Below are 21,356 nucleotides of genomic sequence, written 5' to 3'. Positions count from 1 at the left end.
TAGCAGCGATATTATTAAAATAGGACCAGAATCTTCATGTATTAAATATATTCTTACCCCAATCAATCTAAACTTAATCGAAAAGCATGAAAAGAACGGTTTATTGCCGTATCATGCGAGCGAAATGGAATCGCGCATCGGAAAATTAGCCAAAGCTGTACACCTCAACTCTTGGGAGAGAGGGACAAGAGTCACAAGACTGGGACATAGATAAATCCAATCACATACACATTTCAAATACTCATATTAATAGTAGTATATTTCGCGCCATTTCAGACTTGCGACGACGAAGAATAAAAAAAAAAATAAAAAAAAACCGAGGCGAATTTTCAACTCCGTCGCTGACGCCGGAGTAATTATAAGGGATACTCCATGGTTAAATATATGTAACAATGAGGTTAACACAATATGAAGTAAACACATTTAGACTATAGAGAGATATATCAAGCTTTTAAGTGAAATCGTGCCTTATAATAGCAAAATCAAATTCTTTTAAACCCATGATGGAAATCATGGGTTTAAAACCATGAGATGGTCATTATTCATGAGATGAGATTAATATTCGGATACATAATTATTCTATATTGCGTACGATAAGAAGGAACCACGTCACAAACTCACGTTCATATCATACAAACTTACGCATGCACTTCAGTCATAAAACGCAATTCCTCCTTCACATTTGCTGTTGGAAATAGCTACATGCATGCAGCAACTGCTTGAATTGCTATCTAATTTGCAATCATGTTAAAATTGGTGGATTTTTATGTCAAAATATTCTTTACAAGTGAATAACCAATAGCGTTGTTATTAAGGTATTTTGAATTTGAAATTTAAACCCAGAATTAAGACTTATATACACGGAACCGAAGTACCGTTCTGGACTTAGCTATACGAACAAAAAGCAAATCACAAAACTCGTGGATCATATGACATAGGTAGATCCTTACAGCTAAATCCGGCACTTTCTTCGCGTGGAGTCTTCTTCATGAAGTAGCTTGTATCATCAATAACAATCAAGCTCGTTTTATAACTCTATATCGCAAACAATTCGAAGCTTTGCGACCGGCCTTCAGACAACTCAAATTTGCCTACTAGAGGGCATTTGCGGTGTCCTTTCCTCCTCCATTTTGTAATCAACAATATGATTAATAATTTTTAATTGGTTAACGACGCCTAATTCAACACTGCATGATTTTCAGACAAGATTGACTAGATCAATAAAACGGTGCTGCCCTACTTGAAGCGGTTTAAACCTCTCAATATCTGAAGCAGTCGCATTTGGGATGACTCTACAGAGTTTATAAAAAAGTATCCCCTATTAAAATCAAGATTTTTTCAAAATTAATTTGAATGCCTTATAGCGGATTCCGGTAGACTGTAAACTAAAAAAGCGTTCGTAGCGAATATTGTGTCGTTTAGAAAAATTATGACGTTTGAATTTTTAAATGTCACACGGTTTTGGCGCGCATTCTTGCATGTAAACATATTCGAAACACTTGCGGTATTTTAGAATGTGGATAGTCATACGAAAGGGCGATTCTACAGTCATGGGAAAGCACTTTCTTTTAACACAAGCACTTTTTTAAAACACTTTCTTTCAACAACACTGCATCTATGTCAGAGCAGAAATGGAACGCTCCGTCTATTCCTTGGAAACAATAGTGCATATGTGTCATTTCAAACGGCATATAATTTTATTAGACGGCACAACTCTTCTTGTTTTGCAGTCAAATGGAATCCGCTGTATTATTGCCACTGTTGTAGAAAATACATGTTTTACAAACGTAAATATAAATATTTGGGTTCTGCCGATTCAAAAAAACAATGATCTAGAAAACATTCAATTCTAAAAGAAAGTATATAATAATGTTGAATGTGACTATATAATTATTCCCCAGCCATCCCCCCACCCCCTTTATAACGTTCTTCCATCATCTTCGATTTTCTTTATAACATTCGGTGATATCTATTGATTCTTTTCTTCATTTTTTCTAGTACCATGGCATCAAACTTTCTCTCTGCAAATATTCACCTTTTGAAAGGCGTGAAACCATTCAAGGAAAGAATGAAAGGTCAAGAAGACCCTCCAGTCATTCAGCAGAGTAACTATTTAAAAACGTTCATGCTGAAAATCCTGCATGATAACTTGCACGAGGCCTATTTGGAGTACGGCGATATTGTACCTGGCCCTGCCCCTCCAACAACAAGAATGGCAACGAGCCATCCCCCCGTAATTGAATATGACGTGATTATTGTTGGCGCTGGTATGTCTGGTCTTTCTGCAGCGTATGAGTTGAAGAGGGTGGGGCTAAAAGTGAATATAAATATATTGCGATAATTACCAACAAACATTAATTTTAAGTTGAATTGTTTCTATACTCTTAGTATTTTCGGCCATAAATTTTTGTACACAGAATATTTTCCCTCCTTCTCCATGAAGTCAGTGCGGGAATTGATTGTATCACAAACTTTTCACACCTATAATAATAGCAATTATTATCCATACTTCTGGGATTCGTTTGAATTTGGCAGTAAGTCACCGTTGTTGAAATGCGCGTGGCTACCTAATTATTGATATGTCTCCGTTTGAATTTTTAGGCGGAGCGATGAGATTTCCCAAAGACGTTGGCTCATCAAAAGCTAAAACGCATTTTATGACAGATGGATACATAACGAAATTTAATTTAGAGATGAAAGAGTTCCCAAATTACGATGAAAAAGGCCTTTCCTTAATTTACGGACTGAAGGAGCAAACAAACCGTATGTGCTATTATAAATTTTAGATATAGACGCCATGTAGATTTCCTTAATTTTAAATGTCTTATTTCTTCATTTAACCCTGGGTTAAAGCAAATCTTTATATTAATTTTTAATCGCATGATTACAAAGTTGAATGTCTTTTTGCATAAATATTTTCCTGACCGGCAGAAGTAATATTTTCTAAAATTTTAAAGCTAACAGTGGTTTAGAAGCGCATTAACAAAAATACTGGTTAAATTTAATGCTAATATTTGTATAATATTATGCACGTTCAGCATTATTAGTTCCTTCTGAAAATTATTGCTTCCACGCTCTGCTAACATGACGTACTAACCTAACGATCTTTCCCCATCCTATAAGGGTTAGTCCATCAAACAGTAGGATTCATAGGTTAATGAACGATAAAATTATACAATTGATGTTGTTCAATTTCTTCCTTAGTTTGGGAAGAGAACCATTTTGCAACCGTTTGGCCAGATTGGAAGAAAGGGATTAGTGGTGTCGACGTAAAGGATATAGGTATTGTACATGTTACTTCCTATATTTGTTTCAGTGAAAAATATTTATTTCAGTGGGATATTTCTTTCAGAGAAAAACATTAGGAAGCCCAGGAAATTACACGCAAAAAGGCATATTAAAACTTATTGAGTAACGTTTCGTCGCACTACAAGTGACAGACAAAATACAGTTAAGCTATTCTATCTATTATAATATTATTATAGTAAACAAAGTATACAATTACTTTAAAATTATTGTTATCATAATATTACTATTCATTTCAAATTTAAATGTACCAGTTATACAGAAGATAGAAGAGCTTAACTAATAACTGTATTTAGTCTGATGACGTCGCTGTGACGAAACGTATTAATTAATTTTAATATACCTTTTTGCTTATTATATGCTGCGGCCAGTTGTTCGAGAGGCGCTAGGTTAAAACGGTAGATAAATAGTTATGTACTTCCATTGAAAATGTAACTATTAACATCGAAATATTTCAGCTCAGTTGTTCAAAAAATCAGTACAACCACTAGTGTTTGTAATCAATTTGCATATCTATTAAAATTAATTTTTTTGGCGTATCAGGGGTGTGCACGTGACCTTTTTCAAGAAATTTGGTTGGGTACAAACAGCATTAATCATCCACAATCCCAGTCATTAAATTATGATTTTCCTGGTTCTGAAATATATTTAGGTGATTATTATTCAAAAACAACCAAGGTTGTCACAGATCAATTGATTGCTTGGTTGAAAAATACGACCACTATAGAAGAAGAAATTAAAGTGTGGGAACGCTGGATCAACATTTGGAGCCAGTTTACATTGGAAAGCTTTCTAGAGAGCAATGTTGATGTTATTCGTGCAAAATTAACGAAGGATGATCAAGATTGCTTAAATATCAAGATGCTTGGCAAACTTTTGCCCTGGTCAAACGATGCAGTTCGTGGATACTCTGTATTTAGTTATACACAACAGCTGGACCGAGCATTGGATGGATATCTTCGCGGTCAGCTGGGAAACTGGTCCTCACCTGATATGCGCACCCTAGTGGGTGGCATGCACAGTTTACCAAAAGCTTTCTTCACGTGTAAGAAAGATCCGTTGGTTTCTGACGATATCGATATGAAGAAACAAGTTTACAAAATTCGTTATCATTCATCATCCTCTCAGCCAAACGACGATTATGTCATTGTAGCCTGCTATGCAAACTCTCCAGAACCAGAACGTCAATACACAGCACGGGTAAGTTCGATTTTTAGGTTAAGATTATCCGATTGAAGGCAGTTCACAACCGCTTTTGCGAATCGCTTCTGCCCATAACTACGGATAGTCAAACTTGTGTGAAAATTTCTCAAATTTCTTATGTTTCTTATATCACTGAACACAAACTTTCTCTCTCATATCCATCCAGATGCATAGCGAACTAGATGTGTGTCAAATACTCCGAACGTTTTTGATATTTTTGTAAATAAACGGATTCGTAATGTAAACAAAGCGTTTGTTTACATTACGGACTGCACCTCACGGGGGCGTAGAAAGCACCCAGAGATAAGAGGGGGACACTGTTAGTTAATAAAAAGGGCAGTTATGTATAAGGACGGTTTGATTGCCAAGGCTGGAAGGACACCATGCACTGTGGTTTATACTTTTTGGTGTCTTCTGTGCCCAGCCGGTCTCTACGTCCTTGGTACCCACTGTGAAACTTGTTATCTTGGAATCTTATGTGACACATATGACACATTATACATAATGCACAAATATTTTATAGAATATGATTAACCTACCAAGTAATACATTTACATATACGATGTGAATTCTGTAGGAGGTGCATCGCCTTTAAGGCTTTTATTTCATGTAGTTTTAACCACTTGTTAACTTATTCTTCAACAAAAGTTTCATATCACAATTCGAACTTCTCCCTGAAATATTGAAAAATTATCAATATGCTTCATATTCATCAGTAAATCTTTAGAAGGAAACTTCACACCCCGCCTTTCGTAGTTTAAAGGAAATACATGTAAAACATCAGTTTTATCATGATCTATTATTTGATGTAGGCTGTAATCCTCACCACTCAAGTCAATATATTGCGGCAAATTACTTTTGAGCCAATCCTACCAACCCAGGAAGACAGGGAGGCCCTCAGAAAGAATCTTCAAGCCATTGAAGACATGTTTACTGGACCAGCCACAAAGATTTTCCTGCAAACCAAGACCAGATTCTGGGAAGAGGAGAAGTACGACATCCATGGTGGCTTTTCTAAGACCAACCTACCCATCGGTCAAATACATTACGTGAAGCCCGATCCTGAGTATCTCGCGTCCACCAAGCAAGGAATAATTATGAGTTACACCTGGAAAAATGAAGCATTGCTTTTTGGTTCCCTGACCCAAGAGCAGGCAGAGAAGGAGGTAATTGAACAAGTTGGAGAAATTCACCCTGATATCAAAGAAGAAGGAGCAGTTGAAAAATGCATTGTCCATGCTTGGTACAACCAACCCTCTTATCAAGGTGCTTATGGCATCTTGAAGACCATTCAATTCAACAATATCAGGTGCGTTGTAGTCGTGAAAATATTACATAGGCCTAATACCATGCTCGTTTTAACTGGTAAGAATTATTTTGAATACTGTGATAGGCCGACCAATGAATTGACGATTGAATTCAATATATTTTAGGATTATGTATTTTTTATGGATTATGTACTGATTCATATCAGGATGAATTCTCGTCAATAAAGTCAGTTTATTAACTCCAACGTAACATACTGTTTTTGTAAGGCAGTGTGCTACCATGGACCAAAAGCAAACTGAAACAATGTGGCTCCTCCAACATAACTCTTTTCCTTATAACTTCCAGATATTTGTGGGAACCAATGGGTAATGTGCATTTTGCTGGCGATAACATATCATTTACCGCTGGCTGGATTCAAGGAGCTGTGGAAAGTGGCTTTAAATCCGCTTATCAAGTTTACGCACGTCACATGAAGAGAGTTGAGTGCGAAGGGAAAGATTAATTGCACGGATTTGCCTAAAAATAAATGACATTGTAGAAAAACTGCATAGAAAATATCATAATAATGGTTGATAACTATCTGGGCTAATAAATGGTGATAGTTGTTTAACAGTTACATGAAGTAGAATATTGGATCCGGATTCAAAGTTGTCCGTCACGTAATTCAAACATTAGCGCCGCGTTGCCGAATTGTACTGGTCTGTACGGGCATTGACATATGTCGCAATGCATGATTGCGTCTCACTGGTTTAACATAATTGCTGCTCCGCCAAACTACAGGGTGTATAAAAAAAACTGCAAATACCATAATTTGTATGCACGAGATTATACATTAGAATTTCAATGACTGTGCAACTAATTATGCTTCTGGGATTTGAAAATACGTTTCCCAGGGTTATCAAAACAAGCAAACAAAGTGAATTAAACTTATGAGTTCGATCACGAGTTTCGATTTGAGTTTGGGCGTACTTTAAAACAAGAAATACTCTTTGCTCTGTTGTTAGCTGAGCCATTCGTAATCGACCTAATTTTAATTTACTCTGTGTGCATGTTTTGATAACTCTGGGAAACGTTTTTTTGATACACCCTGTACAGGCATGTTGTAAAACCTGGACTGGACTGGACTTGTAAAACCTGGACTGGACTTGTAAAACCTGGACTGGACTTGTAAAACCTGGACTGGACTCATTTGTAAAACGTGGACTGGACTCATTTGTAAAACCTGGACTGGACTCGTTTGTAAAACCTGGACTGGACTCATTTGTAAAACCTGGACTGGACTCATTTGTAAAACCTGGACTGGACTCGTTTGTAAAACCTGGACTGGACTCATTTGTAAAACCTGGACTTCATCCTAGGACCCCCCATTCTTAAGGATTTACTTCCGTATTCAAGAAAATCCTTAATATTGCTGGTTTTTTATGTAAGCTAGATATAAAGGTGGATATAGAAATATAGTAACACAATGATTTGAAAAAATAGCTGATGCAATAGAAAATTAAATTTAATAGGACAACACACAGTAAACTGTGTCACATAGTTTTTCTATACAATTATATATTCTATGGCTATACTGCTATGATATCAACAATTTTTATATTTGTATTTTATAATATTTTATACTTTATAATGATACTTCTGCAAGTCAATAATTAATGTTTTTTCTATATGCACGCAGTATTAATTTATATCTCTTCTATAATTTTACCATTAAAAAGACATCTAAAAGTCAATTCAACTAGTATTGGCTCTTTTAGAGTCCATTTATGCTAGTGTATGAGTGTGATATAGAGTAATTTTTACAGTGCATGATTATATTGATAATTTCTCTCCACCACAAAAATTGTAAAATGCATGTGATACAAAGTAAAATAGGCTTTATTAGAAATACACAGGGTGTAATTGTGCATATATAGGGCTAAATAGAGATAATTGAATAAGGTATATAGGATATCACAAAAACAAAAATAAACTAAACTACAAGTCTACAACTGATTCTGTCAATTTTTAATTATGAGCCATATATAATAAGGTGACAGAACATATGTTACATACCTGAGAAGCCAACTAAAACATTCCTTAACTATCCATAAAAAATTAAAAACAAACTAAACTACAACTGGTTCTGTCAATTTTTGTGAGCCAGATATTAAAGTACGGAAGCCCAGATGCGACAACGATTTATTATTTTTGGTTTTGCATTTTCGAACTTTTACTTTACATTTTCGAACTTTACTATTTCCGTATTAAGGTGACAGAACATATGGTACATATCTGAAAAGCCAACTAAGGGCCTGTTTATATGTTCCAGTCTAGCCGGGACGGGATGTTTTAAGATGATAAATGTTTTAGTTAAGGAATGTTTTAGTTGGCTTTTCAGATATGTAACAAAACATATGTTCTGTCACCTTATTATATATCGCTCATAATTAAAAATTGACAGAATCAGTTGTAGTTTAGTTTATTTTTGTTTTTGTGATATTCTACCTTATTCAATTATCTCTATTTAGCCCTATATATGCACAATTACACCCTGTGTATTTCTAATAAAGCCTATTTTACTTTGTATCACATGCATTTTACAATTTTTGTGGTGGAGAGAAATTATCAATATAATCATGCACTGTAAAAATTACTCTATATCACACTCATACGCTAGCATAAATGGACTCTAAAAGAGCCAATACTAGTTGAATTGACTTTTAGATGTCTTTTTAATGGTAAAATTATAGAAGAGATATAAATTAATACTGGGTGAATATAAAAAAAACATTAATTATTGACTTGCAGAAGTATCATTATAAAGTATAAAATATTATAAAATACAAATATAAAAATTGTTGATATTATAGCAGCATAGCCATAGAACATATAATTGTATAGAAAAACTGTGTGACACAGTTTACTGTGTGTTGTCCTATTAAATTCAATTTTCTATTGCATCAGCTATTTTTTCAAATCATTGTGTTACTATATTTCTATATCCACCTTTATATCTAGTTTATACATACAAAACCAGCAACATTAAGGATTTTCTTGAATACACGCGTAAAAACGCTCAGGTTGATGCAAGTTGATATAAACAGGATGGAGCAATGTTGTGCTGCCCACATTGTTCAGAGTTGTTATCAATATTGAACAATATTGTTACACCCGATTCAGTTTCAACAATATTGTTCAATGTTGATAACAACTCTGAACAATGTGGGCAGCACAACATTGCTCCATCCTGTTTATATCAACTTGCATCAACCTGAGCGTTTTTAGGCGTGTACGGAAGTAAATCCTTAAGAATGGGGGGCCTAGGATGAAGTCCAGGTTTTACAAATGAGTCCAGTCCAGGTTTTACAAATGAGTCCAGTCCAGGTTTTACAAATGAGTCCAGTCCAGGTTTTACAAACGAGTCCAGTCCAGGTTTTACAAATGAGTCCAGTCCAGGTTTTACAAATGAGGGTTTTACAAATGAGTCCAGTCCAGGTTTTACAAACGAGTCCAGTCCAGGTTTTACAAATGAGTCCAGTCCAGGTTTTACAAATGAGTCCAGTCCAGGTTTTACAAGTCCAGTCCAGTCCAGGTTTTACAACATGCCCCCTGTACAGGGTGAGTAAAAAAAACTGACACATTTGAAATTCAAATTAGCTGGGAACTTATGGCTGGAATATGACAATTCCCATGACAATCAACAAAAACGATTTGATAAAACTGTTCTTTTGTATTTAGAGAGCTTAGAATGCATTTTAAGTCCCAATGGAGACAAACTTTATGTTTTAGGTTAATTAATATGATATGCTTCGTATACCTATGAAATATTTTAAGCAACTTCTGTCACATTACAGCCGCTATAAGACTAATTTGAATTTCAAAGGTGTCCGGGTTTTTTTATTCACCTTGTATAGGCCATAATCGTTTGGTAATAAAGTGATTTATCAAATTAGTTAGTGGCTGTGATATCACAGGAGCCGATATACGTAATAAGCGCTGAGAAATGTTATCGCGTCCAACTGCCTTTCGTGGATTAAGATTGTTCAAGATGTTATTTATATAGGTCACCTCACCTGTAATTATATTGTTCAAGATGTTATTCATATAGGTCACCTCACCTGTAATTAATTGTTCAAGATGTTATTCATATAGGTCAGACTTATCAGGCAGTAGGTAATGAAGAATTTCAGAGAGTAAATAGATGTGGAGGTTGTATATTCCATTTTACAGGAGATGAATTTTCGATCAATTAGCTAAAGGAAAAGCTTAAAAAGGCGGGATTTGATGCGAAATAACAGCAGGAAATGATATTTCGCATTTCTATGCAGCCAAACAATGCTTTTGAGGTGTAATGTGGCATGTGTTATAACATGTATAGCTACGTTTTAAGCATCATATTACAAATAAAGCAAATTGGCTCGACTTTTAGCTCTCGACTCTCGACAATTACCTAGACTCAATTCTGCAGGCTGGCCGCGTAATAGAAGTAAAAATTGATATAAAACATCATTTGGGACTACTCTTTGGTGGCCGCGGCCGCTTAAGGGGTGGCCGTTTAATAGAGGGATAGTTAATATTTATTTGTATTAAAAAAATTTCGGGACTTTGATATGTGGCCGTTTAATGGAGGGTGCGTAATTTAAAACACAATTGATTGACATAAGAGCTGGCAGCCGCCTAAAGCACCTTTGTTTTAAGTTAAAATTTAATTTAGTTAAGCTCAAATTTAGCTTTGCTTGGGCTTTTAAGATATGTAAACTTTACATGTTTACCTAAACCCACAGTTTACCTAAGAACGACAGATTGGACAAAATGATTGATGTCAAGCTTGGAAGGAATTGATATTTGTGAATGGCCAAAAATTATATTTGCTCATACCAGTTGATATTTCCTATTAACTATGTATGTGCATATAACTTAACACAATAAAGCCGTAAGGACTGCATGTAATATATTTAAGTTAAGTATTTTTTATACGAGTACCAACGCGTATTGCACATTAACTCTTTTAGGGGCTAACCCGGACAGAAAAATTCGCCTTGACAATGCTTTTTCGTTTGTTTATTTCATTTTATGTGCAATCATAATCCCTTCAAAGTCAGGTTATTGTCATTCGGGATTTTAACGCGCTCGAAGAATCGAAATAGGTCTAACAACCTCCTTCACAAACTCAGCCCTTGCTGAAAGTCGCCCTAGGGCCAGTTGTATAAAAGGCTATAGTTAACTTTTACCTGTAGTTAGGGGCAGAATTGGAGAATCATAGTTGTGTATTTCTAAGTTAACTAGGATTTAACTATGCAGCGTGTAGTTGAATAGTTTTATACAACCGGCCCCTGGTCTTAAAATAATTTTTACGTGTCATGGCACAGCCCGGGCTGAAACTTGCCATGCTTATAGGCCCCGGTTTGCCTGAAACTCAGCCTGGGCTGAAAATACACCATGTATTACGATTACATGACAACCACACTAATATAAGTGCGCTTTCCATTAAGCAGCCAAAATGGTCAGACAGGTCATATGTTAAATTGAAATTGTAGAGCAATAAAACTATATTTCCCGCGCTAGTCAGATGTAAATAACGATAAACTCGAATGCAGAGTTCTTGAAACACTCTTAAATACCAATAATCTGACTGTACCGAAATACAACAGGACCGATCTGGCCGTTTTTTTCGTATAAAGGAAAGCGCCCTAAGTTATTAAGTTTCAACCCTGGCTGAAATTTCAGCTTGGGTAGCTGAAATCGCGGGCTGTCTGAAACTCAGCCCGGACTGAAATATTGTCATATAACCGCGAGGTATATTTTATTGGCATTTCATAGCTATTTTATCCGTATACGTTCATTTATTTGTATACTAAGATTATTAATACTACAATGGCCATGTAGTCTGAACGCTAACCAAGTTCTAGTAACGTTCAATTCCTTCTATATATATTGTCGGTAACATAACACCTGTATATTTACATATATTCTGTAACCCAATAACTATATATCACAATAGCAATAACGGGCTGAATTTTCAGCCTTGTAGCCGGGCTGAAAAGACCCCATATAATAAGCCTTATAGGCTACTTGTAGCTTTGTACCAGTAACTCTCCTTCGAGATCAAAGTGAAGATAAATTGGAAGACCGCGAATAAATTAGACGAATTACGTGAGTAGGAGGAGCTTCGCACGATACTTCCCATGTCCCGAGCCCCGAGGAGTCGCATGCAGAGCCCGGATATCCATACCATTAATTAATGTTGACGAAATCTCATTAGCAAAGAAATCGTTCAAGCATACGACGTTATTTCCTGGTATCCTTATACATATATGTACATCAGATTATCAGTGTTCAATTCATTTCAATTTCAATCTCGAAGTAGGGCAGACAAGGCTACTGCCAACTGGTGAAGCTATATTTGACCACAGTGTGATTTGACCGAAGATAATTTTCAGGTATGTGCTGATAAATCCTGTAGCATACATCTTTGATCAATGTTGTACATACACGGGGGGATTACATGTGTAGGCTTTTTACGAATCTCTGTCATACAGTTGGCCAACATTTCTTGTAAAATTTCTGAATCAGTAACTTATTGCGAAACGATAACTTCGGGTCTGCTCATAGCTCGCTCCTTAAAAAAAGAACCCTTTCAATAGAGTTTTATTACATTATTATATTGGTTATCCGAAGATTACATTTATAAGTCATAAGTGCATTAATCAGATTATTTTAAACAAAGCTATGAAAAAACTAAACTTTGAAGTGAAGTGTTTTCGTGCCATATAAGAGGAAAGCAAATACAAGTTCGTGAATACTCGTACACTTCGCTGGGAAGATCTACCACTCCCGGCTGCTAAGCTTTGCAGTGTTGTTTCACATTTGTCGTATATTATTTAATGCCTGAAGGGCTTTGGTAAGTGTATGCAGTCCTTGAAGCATCAAATTTTACTCGACAAATATTAATCGCACAAAGCAAAGCAAAGTTTATATTGTCTGTACAAATTCCGATATAACCAGGGAGCAGCGTGGCAGCGTCTTCAAACAACTTAGCATCAAATGTGATATAACAACTGCCTTTGAAAAAGTGTTTTGTCTATTTTAGGCACTTGTTATACCACATTTGATGCCATGTTGTTTATACAAATATTTGATCGGAAGTATTATACAACTGCGTAAATGGGAGGAGCTAAACTGACAACTTAACAGGTTTTCGTTGTGACTCAACAGGGTGTCCGAAAAGATTGAATGTTTACGAGATATTGATACAGTATATCCCTACCTTGTTTACTTCCATTTCAATATTGAAAATTGAGGATAAACAATGCTAATAGCTGGTTACCTCTGCACTTTATAAATACGACTGAAAATGTCCAGAAATCAGGAATGCGTTTATTTTTGCCTCCCGATGAATCTCGCAATATATTCTTCTATTGATGGTTCATGGTATTACTGGGCTTATATAGCTATACTGATATAATGATATATTATCCGGCTGCTCTACGGAAACAGGCATTAGACCGTAGACGTGCTTCACTGAACACATTTAAAAAAAAAGGGATCGCAAAAATCGATCGCGCGACATTTTGCATGCACTGAATGGAAATCCGCCTTAAGCTTCGTTATAGTCTACAGTTCATATCTATTGCGCAGGGCACCAGAACATGGCAGTGGCCAGGCTAAAAGGTCAAAACAAAATGCGTTAAAGCTATTTTAGCATATATCAATAATAGAATAAAGTTAATGAGGAAACGTTCAAGTCAAGGTGTGTCTTCGGTTTTGACAAAAAAACATGTTTGCGGGTGGCATTTCAGACTAGCGTCAAACCGGCAGTCCAGTACATTTGTAGATCCAATATGGCACCGCACGCGAACATTCAATTAAACTCCTTTTCCATTTGGCGCGATGAAACAACCAATAGCATTTCAGAGGGTCGCATAAGCACCAAGCACAAGCTCAATCTTCTCACTTGGCAAATCGCTCTGCTCAAAGACACGTGTGTGTATGTGTATTGTTTTTGGCAGAAAATCCGCTTGCTAGCAATCATTAGAACGGCTTCGATCATTAATTCACATTACAAAAATCCGGGCATGTAGGTCTAGGCAGTCACAGCTAGTGTCGTATATTAGGCTGATTCTCACGGTACCGGATTCGCTCGGCTCAGTTCTCGACATCTTCGTTGACTTTAACCTAAAGACTTCAGCTCGTTACCTTCGGTCGATGGACGATTATCGATCGACACGAATTATAATTTCAGCTTGGTCATGTCCTTGCGACGGCCTTGACATCACTCATCTGAAATAAGACATCCGTTTACGTCACTGTTGCATCATCGTATCGGCAACAACGCACGTTTAGGAATGGGCTGCATTGTCAGGGAGGAAATTGAATTTTTCTCTTCCCACTTGACGTCAGAAACTTTAAACGATTTGAATGTTTATACATTGGGCGGATTCTGCCTCGTATTCAATTAAAATACTCACAGACGGGATTTCTTGTCAGAACACAATGTGGGTACAATGCATGCAGGCAGTTTTTATGACAATATTATTGCAAATTCATTGCCAAATATAGCTACGTCTCTCAAAAGTATCAATAAACATTTGAACTGGCAATTTGTTGCCGTGAGTCGGTCTATTGTTCTGGTTGTAAAAACATGCTGTATTAAATGTAGATATAGCAAAATTGTAATTATTGAGTCAAAATTGACCAATTGTAATTATGTATGTTCGAGTTAGCATTGAACTGACTATGCAAAATGTAATTTAGGTTTATATATAATTAGCCTACACAAAGCTAAATCGTCGTCAACCCAGAAATCAGGCTATTTCACAACTTAGAAATCAGGCTATTTCACGTCGAATATGAAATCGGATAATATACAGTTTTGAAAATGCGTCACGATTTTTGACGATTCCATTACCGATTGATTCTAGTTCCTCTTGGTATAGTACAATATGTCAACTGGACTAGATGGTCCATGTTTTCTTTTTCATTTCGAGACATTCATCAAGCCTGTATACATGTGGTAGCTCCATATGTATTGAAATAGTCTAAACTGCTTAAATTATATATTCTTCCTATACGCTTCAAGGTTTTCTTTTTGCTTTTTACACAAGTCAAACTATATCGATAATGAGCTGTGGGCTATATATTGCACCCCATTCACAGTACGCACTATTTCCTTTATTTTTAGGTTTGGTAGGGATGAAATTTGGACCATCTATATATTTAAGTAGTTCAAATCACATCATTCGCAATATTATCCGTACGAAAACTGAAATTAAACGTTGTGTAAACGAATAAAATTGGTACCTATAGGTGAAATTTGGTAGACTATTTGGCAGTTTAAAATTTCATCCGTCTATTTTTCCGCCACCGTTACAGCTCTTCTGATTAAGGCCCTCAGGTCGAAACGTCGAGAAGTCTTTTTGTCTATTTTAGGCAGTTGTTATACCACATTTCATGCCAATATCCCATATCTTAGTGTCTTTTTCCTATTACATCTTTTCTAGGACAATGGCAACATCTTTTCTTTTAAGCAATACTCACCTTTTAAAGGGAGTGAAAACATTTAAGGAAAGAATGAAAGAACAAGGCACCAAGGTCATTCAACAGAGTGATTATTTAAAAGATTTTATGCTGAAGATCCAGAAAGAAGGATTGAATGCGGCCTATTTGGAGTACGGCGACTGTCCACCTGGCCCATCTCCTCCGACAATAAGCGCATCCCAGGAATATGTTCCACCAAAGGATGTTGAATATGACGTGATTATTGTTGGAGCTGGTATGGCTGGTCTTGCTGCAGCGTATGAGTTGAAGAGAGCTGGGCTAAAAGTGAAAATCCTGGAGCAGACTGATCGTTATGGTGGAAGAGTTTTCACTTATGGAAAAGATGCAGGCCTTGCACCTGGTTTATTTGGCGAAGGTAGATTTAAAAAGACACGACTTCAAATTCATAATTGATTAAAAATACTTCACAAAATGATTTTGAATTTATTAGGAAGTTAAGTTTAACAAATCATTGATATGGCTACCCAAGCCTTAAATTTTTTCTTTTCTTAGCTGGAGCGATGAGATTACCTGGTGGTGTGGATGAACCAAACAATAGAGCTCATTTTTTAACGGATGGATATATCACTGAATTTAAACTTAGCATAAAAAAGTTTCCAAACTTTGATGAAAATGGCATTTCCAATATTTACGGATTGAAGGAAAAAACAGCAAGTATGTGATGCTAGATTGAATCAATTTCAATTTTGATAAATTTCACCGTTCTACATTTTCATAGCTTAATTTTCATTATCAAAATAATCCAACTGCATGATAATGACTTTGATGTGTTTCGATCCTATTGTCATGTTAAAGTGATAGTGGTTTCTTCACGGCGTCACTATCACTCAATCTCGTTCCCAGAATCAAGGTAAAAGGCTCAGGGAACGAGGTTGAATATTACGATGTCTGTCTCATTAGGTGATGAATTTGTGGCATTGTCTCTGGGCTTTCCGTAGCGCATGCGCATGAACAAGGCCGCTCAAAGATAGGGGGGACAAAGGGGACAATTTTTCCCGGGTCCAGGGTTTGAAAGGACCTCCAAAATGCTACAAGAATGAAATTAAACTATATTTTTGGAAGTATATTGTCCTGTTTCAGAATACGTTGGGTTATTTATGGTTCAAAGGGAGTGGTATAAAAAACTGGTTAACTTCTAACTGTAGTTAAGCCCAAAATTCGCCAATGAGAGTCGTGTATTTCTGAGTTAATTAGGATTTAACTATGCAACGTGTAGTTAATTACTTTTATACAATCGACCCCTGCAGGTAATGCAACATATATTCGTATTGCAGATATCTCACCGCGAAAAACACAGGAAATCACATTTGCTGCACTCTAAAATTTCAAATTTTTTGGGGGGAGGATGGCAAACTCACCTAACAGTGCTCTAACCCCAAAAATTTACCATTCTTAACCTCTGAAATCTTAGGCCATGCATTATCGCATTAACATTTACATCGACTTATAATGGCGCTTTTTTGTTGTAGATTATGGTGCCCTAACGAGAATTCAGCCTCGGGCCCCCGAAACTCTCTGGGCGGCCCTGCGCATGAAACTAAACATTATTCTTTTAATCCTTTTTATTAGCCTGGGAAAAAAACCATTTCGACACTGTTTGGCCAAACTGGAGGAAAGGAATTAAGACGGGATGCAAGAAGAAAGGAGAAAAGGACGTCGTTATTAAAAATATTGGTATTCTTTGTCGTATTAGCTTACTAAAATTACTGTATGCTGATTCTTCGGATGATATTTCATTTCATTACTGATTTTGCTAAGATTAACAAAATAGCGGAACGTTTTTTGTATCCAAGTTAAACGGCCCTGGGGTAACTAAAAATACTGAGTAGGAAAAGTAAAAAATGGATAAAAGTCTGTTGGGACTGTATTTTAAACTATCGTGTTTGTATTGAAAATTACGCCCGAAAAGTTCGCCGAAAAGCGCTACGAAAGTTGTACGGTTTTTTTATGCAAATATTAAAAAAAAATAGCGGCTCGTCCAATTTTGGGAACATTTTCAAGCATCACTCCTAAATGTCGAGGTGCTTACAAATAATAATCAACATAATTTCATAAAAATTTATAATTACTTCAAATATCTTATTTGAAAAACAACAACAAAAAGCTATAGTCATCGACCAGTATCGTTTCGGAGATAGCAAATCTTGACCAATCAAAATGCAGGAAAATCAATGGTCACCTGGAAATTTATACAATATAATATTAGAATAAACAGCTTTATGTAACTATACTTTTGTGGGGAAATCTTTTTCAGAACTCCTGTCATAAACTTGCTTCGCCCTATAAAATATGGCACTATGCACTACAGTACTAATGCTTCAGAACATTTTAAATTATCGTCGTTTAATTCGTTTTTTCTTTTTGTAACAATGTTTAGGTGATTATTACGACAGAACAACCAGCGTTGTCACCGACCAATTGATTGCCTGGTTGAATAAAACAACCACAAATAAAGAAGAAATCGCAGTTTGGGATCGCTGGATCAACATTTGGAGCCAGTTTACGTTGGAGAGCTTTCTGGAGAGCAATGCTAATGTTATTCGTGCAAAATTGGAATGCGATGGGTGTGATAATCTGGATTCATTAGACATTGACATGCTTGAAAACCTTTTGCCTTGGTCCGACGATGCAGTTCGTGGCTACTCAGTGTTTTCTTACACACAGCAACTAGATCAATCGTTCGTTCAGTATCTTCGCGATCAACTGGGACACTGGTGGTCAGCTGATATGCACACCTTGGTTGGTGGTATGCACAGTATACCTGAAGCATTCTTCAGTCCAAACCGACCGAAACCGCTCAGTTCTGATGATTTGAAAAATAACCAACAAGTTTGCAAGATTTCGTATTATTCCTCGCCCTCTGACCCTAGCAAGGATTGCGTAATGGTAACCTGCTACGCCACTGAAAATGAACCAGAGACTACATACAAAGCACGGGTGAGTCTTCTAAATTACAATTATCATAAAAGAGAATAAAAGAGACGTTCACTAGATAAAAATGTGAGGTTAATTTACAAGAATTTGTTGAAATCTGTGTAATCAATTCTGGCATTTCTCACGCACGTGCGTTAAATCACAAAAGTCATAATAATTATTCAAAATTTTTATCGCAATACGCATTAAATTAGGGAGGAAAATAATATCAGTTAGCCTAATTAAAGAAAGACTCGGTGTATGTTGATGTATTAATTTACAGTTCTAAATTCTGTGTGTAATTTAAATTGTTTGTATTCAGACCGTAATTGTCACCCCTCAAGTGAACATACTGCGACAAATCACTTTTGCGCCAATTCGACCTGACGAAGAGGTCAAGAAAGCTCTTAGAAAGAATCTTCAAGCAATTGAAGACATGTTTACAGGACCTTCCACAAAGATTATCCTGCAAACCAAGACCAGATTCTGGGAAGAGGAGAAGTATGGCATCAAAGGTGGCTTTTCTAAGACCAACCTACCTATCGGTCAAATACATTACGTAAAGCCCGATCCTGACTATCTCGCGTCCACCAAGCAAGGAATAATTCTGATTTACACCTGGAAAAATGAAGCACTGCTTTTTGGTTCCTTGACCAAAGAGCAAGCGAAGAAGGAAGCCATTGAGCAAATTTCAGAAATCCACCCTGAAATAGAAGGGGCAGTTGAAAAATGCATTGTCCATGCTTGGTACAACCAACCCTCTTATCAAGGTGCCTATGGACTCTTGAAGACCACACAATACAACAATATCAGGTATGTAATTGGAAAGATGAATTTTTGAACTGACATATAAACGTTCGACCAAAAAATATATCCTCTTACGTAACTCAGGTGTCATATTATTTACTATTATTCCTGACAACCGGGGCAATTAAGTCCGAGACTCGTGTGTCTCTTCGCCTTCAACTTTCTTTCACAGCGTCTTTTTGCCGAAAACAACGAAGCTAGTTTACCTGTCAGCATGGATGCAAATGAGATGTCAGTCATGACACCAAAAGAGACCACAGACCCGAGCACTTAATTATTCCCCAATTTTGCACGACTTTCCCTTTTTGATCATATGATCTAATTTCACTGCATGATCTGATAATACGCTGGACAAACTTTTCGCATCGAAAATAAAGTTAATGAATTAGGGAATTTGATCCCATATAATACTTCGAACCTCATGCTTAGGACTCAAGTTTAAGCCGTATAAAACGACTTCAAAGTCGTTCGTGGCGTTGGATTTTCGTTCATGGCCTCTTTTAAGGAATTTCGAGTGTGGGGACCATTATAATGGGAAAAAGGGACCTCTCCCTGGCGCAACAAAGTATACATGTTGATCGTGGCCGAAGAGGCTACTTCGAAAATGTTTGAAATTAGTTGCTTGATTTTAAAATAATATGGGAAATATAACCAGGAAGCAGCGTGGCAGCGTCTTCAAAAACTTAGCATCAAATGTGGCCATAAAAACTGCCTAAAATAGAGAAAACTTCGAGAAGTGTTTTGTCTATCTTAGGCAGTTGTTATACCACATTTGATGCTAAATATGGGACATCATATTTTTTCGCCCTCAAAGTAATATCTTTTGCCTGTATTTGTGTTTTCGGTGGGTATTCCTTACTATGTTTCCCCTATTGAGTGTGTGTTATTAGTGGCGGATCCAGGATATTGGTAGATTTTTATGTAAAATTATTCTTTATGGTTTCTCAGGTACGACCCAGGGTCCTATAAAGATTTTTTTTCGCTGAATTACAGGTATTTGTGGGAGCCGATGGGAAATGTGCATTTTGCTGGTGAAAACATATCATTTACGGCTGGCTGGATTCAAGGAGCTTTGGAAAGTGGCTTTAAATCGCCATATCAAATTTATGCACGTCACATGAAGAGAGTGAAGTTGGAAAAAGAGGGAAAGATTAACTGAATGCATTTATGATTTTAGATTTACGGTTAAATATACATCATAGTTACTTTCTTAGTTAATTAGCATGGGTCATGAATTCATTCAAAAGTTAAATTCCTCACGTTAAATTGATTAGTTGTTATTGATTGAATTATAAGCAATTTTTTTAAAAAAGATACCATTTCTTGGTCTTTTCTATCAATATAAACCTTTAAAAAAATACAAATCAAAGACGTCACCGTTGTCTAGGGTGCTTTGGCCCATCCTGCATGTAAACAGGTACATTATGGACTTTTTGATTGAAACAACTCTTTGCTGATGAATTGAACGGTGCATATTTAGAGACGCCATCTCCCTCTTTGAAAAGACAAAATTATACCTATTCAAACGAAACGCACTACGCCTACGACGTATGCATTGGCCATGCAGCTTTGATTCAGTTGAATATGCAACAACCGATACTAGCAACGCGAGCGAGGAACAGCTCAAACAGTCTTCATTCGATTGCTCATTGGACTTTGAACACTAATTACTTCATGTTTTATTATTATATTAAAATTTATAAGAAGGTGGAATATTTTCTGGTTATAAATGTTTTCGTGTGTACGATCGGGTGCCCTTTTTAAAATTTTATTGGGAATACATTTCGTTAATATTAAGAACGGTAAGACTTGATCGTTAATAATTATTAAGAACGGTAAGACATGATCGTTGATATTAAGAACGGCAAGACTTTCCTTTCCGTGGGAATAAGTGAAATGCAAGTATTTTTAAAGGCTGCGATCCGCTTAGAGCACCTAAATCGGCGGTAATTTTTCTGTTATGAAGGTCATGGAAGGAAATTAACTGTAGTTATAGCTGTTATAGGGACAGAATTCCCCAACGAAGGTCGTGTATTTAGAGTTTACTAGGATGAAACTATGCAAAACGTAGTTAATGAGTTTTATACAACCGGTCCCTGGTGGGTAAATGGCATAGAAATGAGTTTGAGGCAATTGAAATAAAGGGCCTGATGAATAGAGGTGACGTGAGAAGTGCATAATTATAATGGAAGACTAATCAGGAGTCTTTGATGTGATGCGCTTTTTTCCTCGTCAGCCGGGATAACTCACTCCAGGTAAACAGGTCCCTTTAAGCATCTCGCTTTCAATTTTACGAATCCAAGGGCTCAGCATAATAA

General features: G+C 36.4%; 2 protein-coding genes across 2 annotated transcripts; both read left to right on the top strand.

Moving 5' to 3' along the window:
* Positions 1 to 2,002: 2,002 nt before the first annotated feature.
* On the top strand, positions 2,003 to 6,280 carry LOC114537116 (L-amino-acid oxidase-like). Its single transcript, XM_028558253.1, has 6 exons — positions 2,003 to 2,267; positions 2,602 to 2,763; positions 3,205 to 3,282; positions 3,959 to 4,506; positions 5,322 to 5,818; positions 6,124 to 6,280. The coding sequence occupies exons 1-6, from the start codon at positions 2,003 to 2,005 to the stop codon at positions 6,278 to 6,280; spliced, it is 1,707 nt and encodes a 568-aa protein (XP_028414054.1).
* Positions 6,281 to 11,611: 5,331 nt separating this feature from the next.
* Positions 11,612 to 20,427, top strand: LOC114537096 (putative L-amino-acid oxidase YobN). The gene is made up of 7 exons (XM_028558226.1): positions 11,612 to 12,200; positions 15,261 to 15,673; positions 15,811 to 15,972; positions 16,888 to 16,992; positions 17,696 to 18,255; positions 18,554 to 19,044; positions 20,032 to 20,427. Exons 2-7 carry the CDS (start codon positions 15,265 to 15,267, stop codon positions 20,195 to 20,197), a joined length of 1,893 nt encoding a protein of 630 aa, XP_028414027.1. The 5' UTR covers positions 11,612 to 12,200; positions 15,261 to 15,264; the 3' UTR covers positions 20,198 to 20,427.
* Positions 20,428 to 21,356: the final 929 nt, after the last annotated feature.

This window comes from Dendronephthya gigantea, unplaced genomic scaffold, assembly GCF_004324835.1.
Source record: "Dendronephthya gigantea isolate DGI-Jeju-01 unplaced genomic scaffold, DenGig_1.0 000150F, whole genome shotgun sequence".
NCBI lineage: Eukaryota > Metazoa > Cnidaria > Anthozoa > Malacalcyonacea > Nephtheidae > Dendronephthya > Dendronephthya gigantea.
The sequence above is the reverse complement of the archived record's forward strand: the minus strand, read 5'-3'. Positions and strand labels throughout refer to the sequence as shown.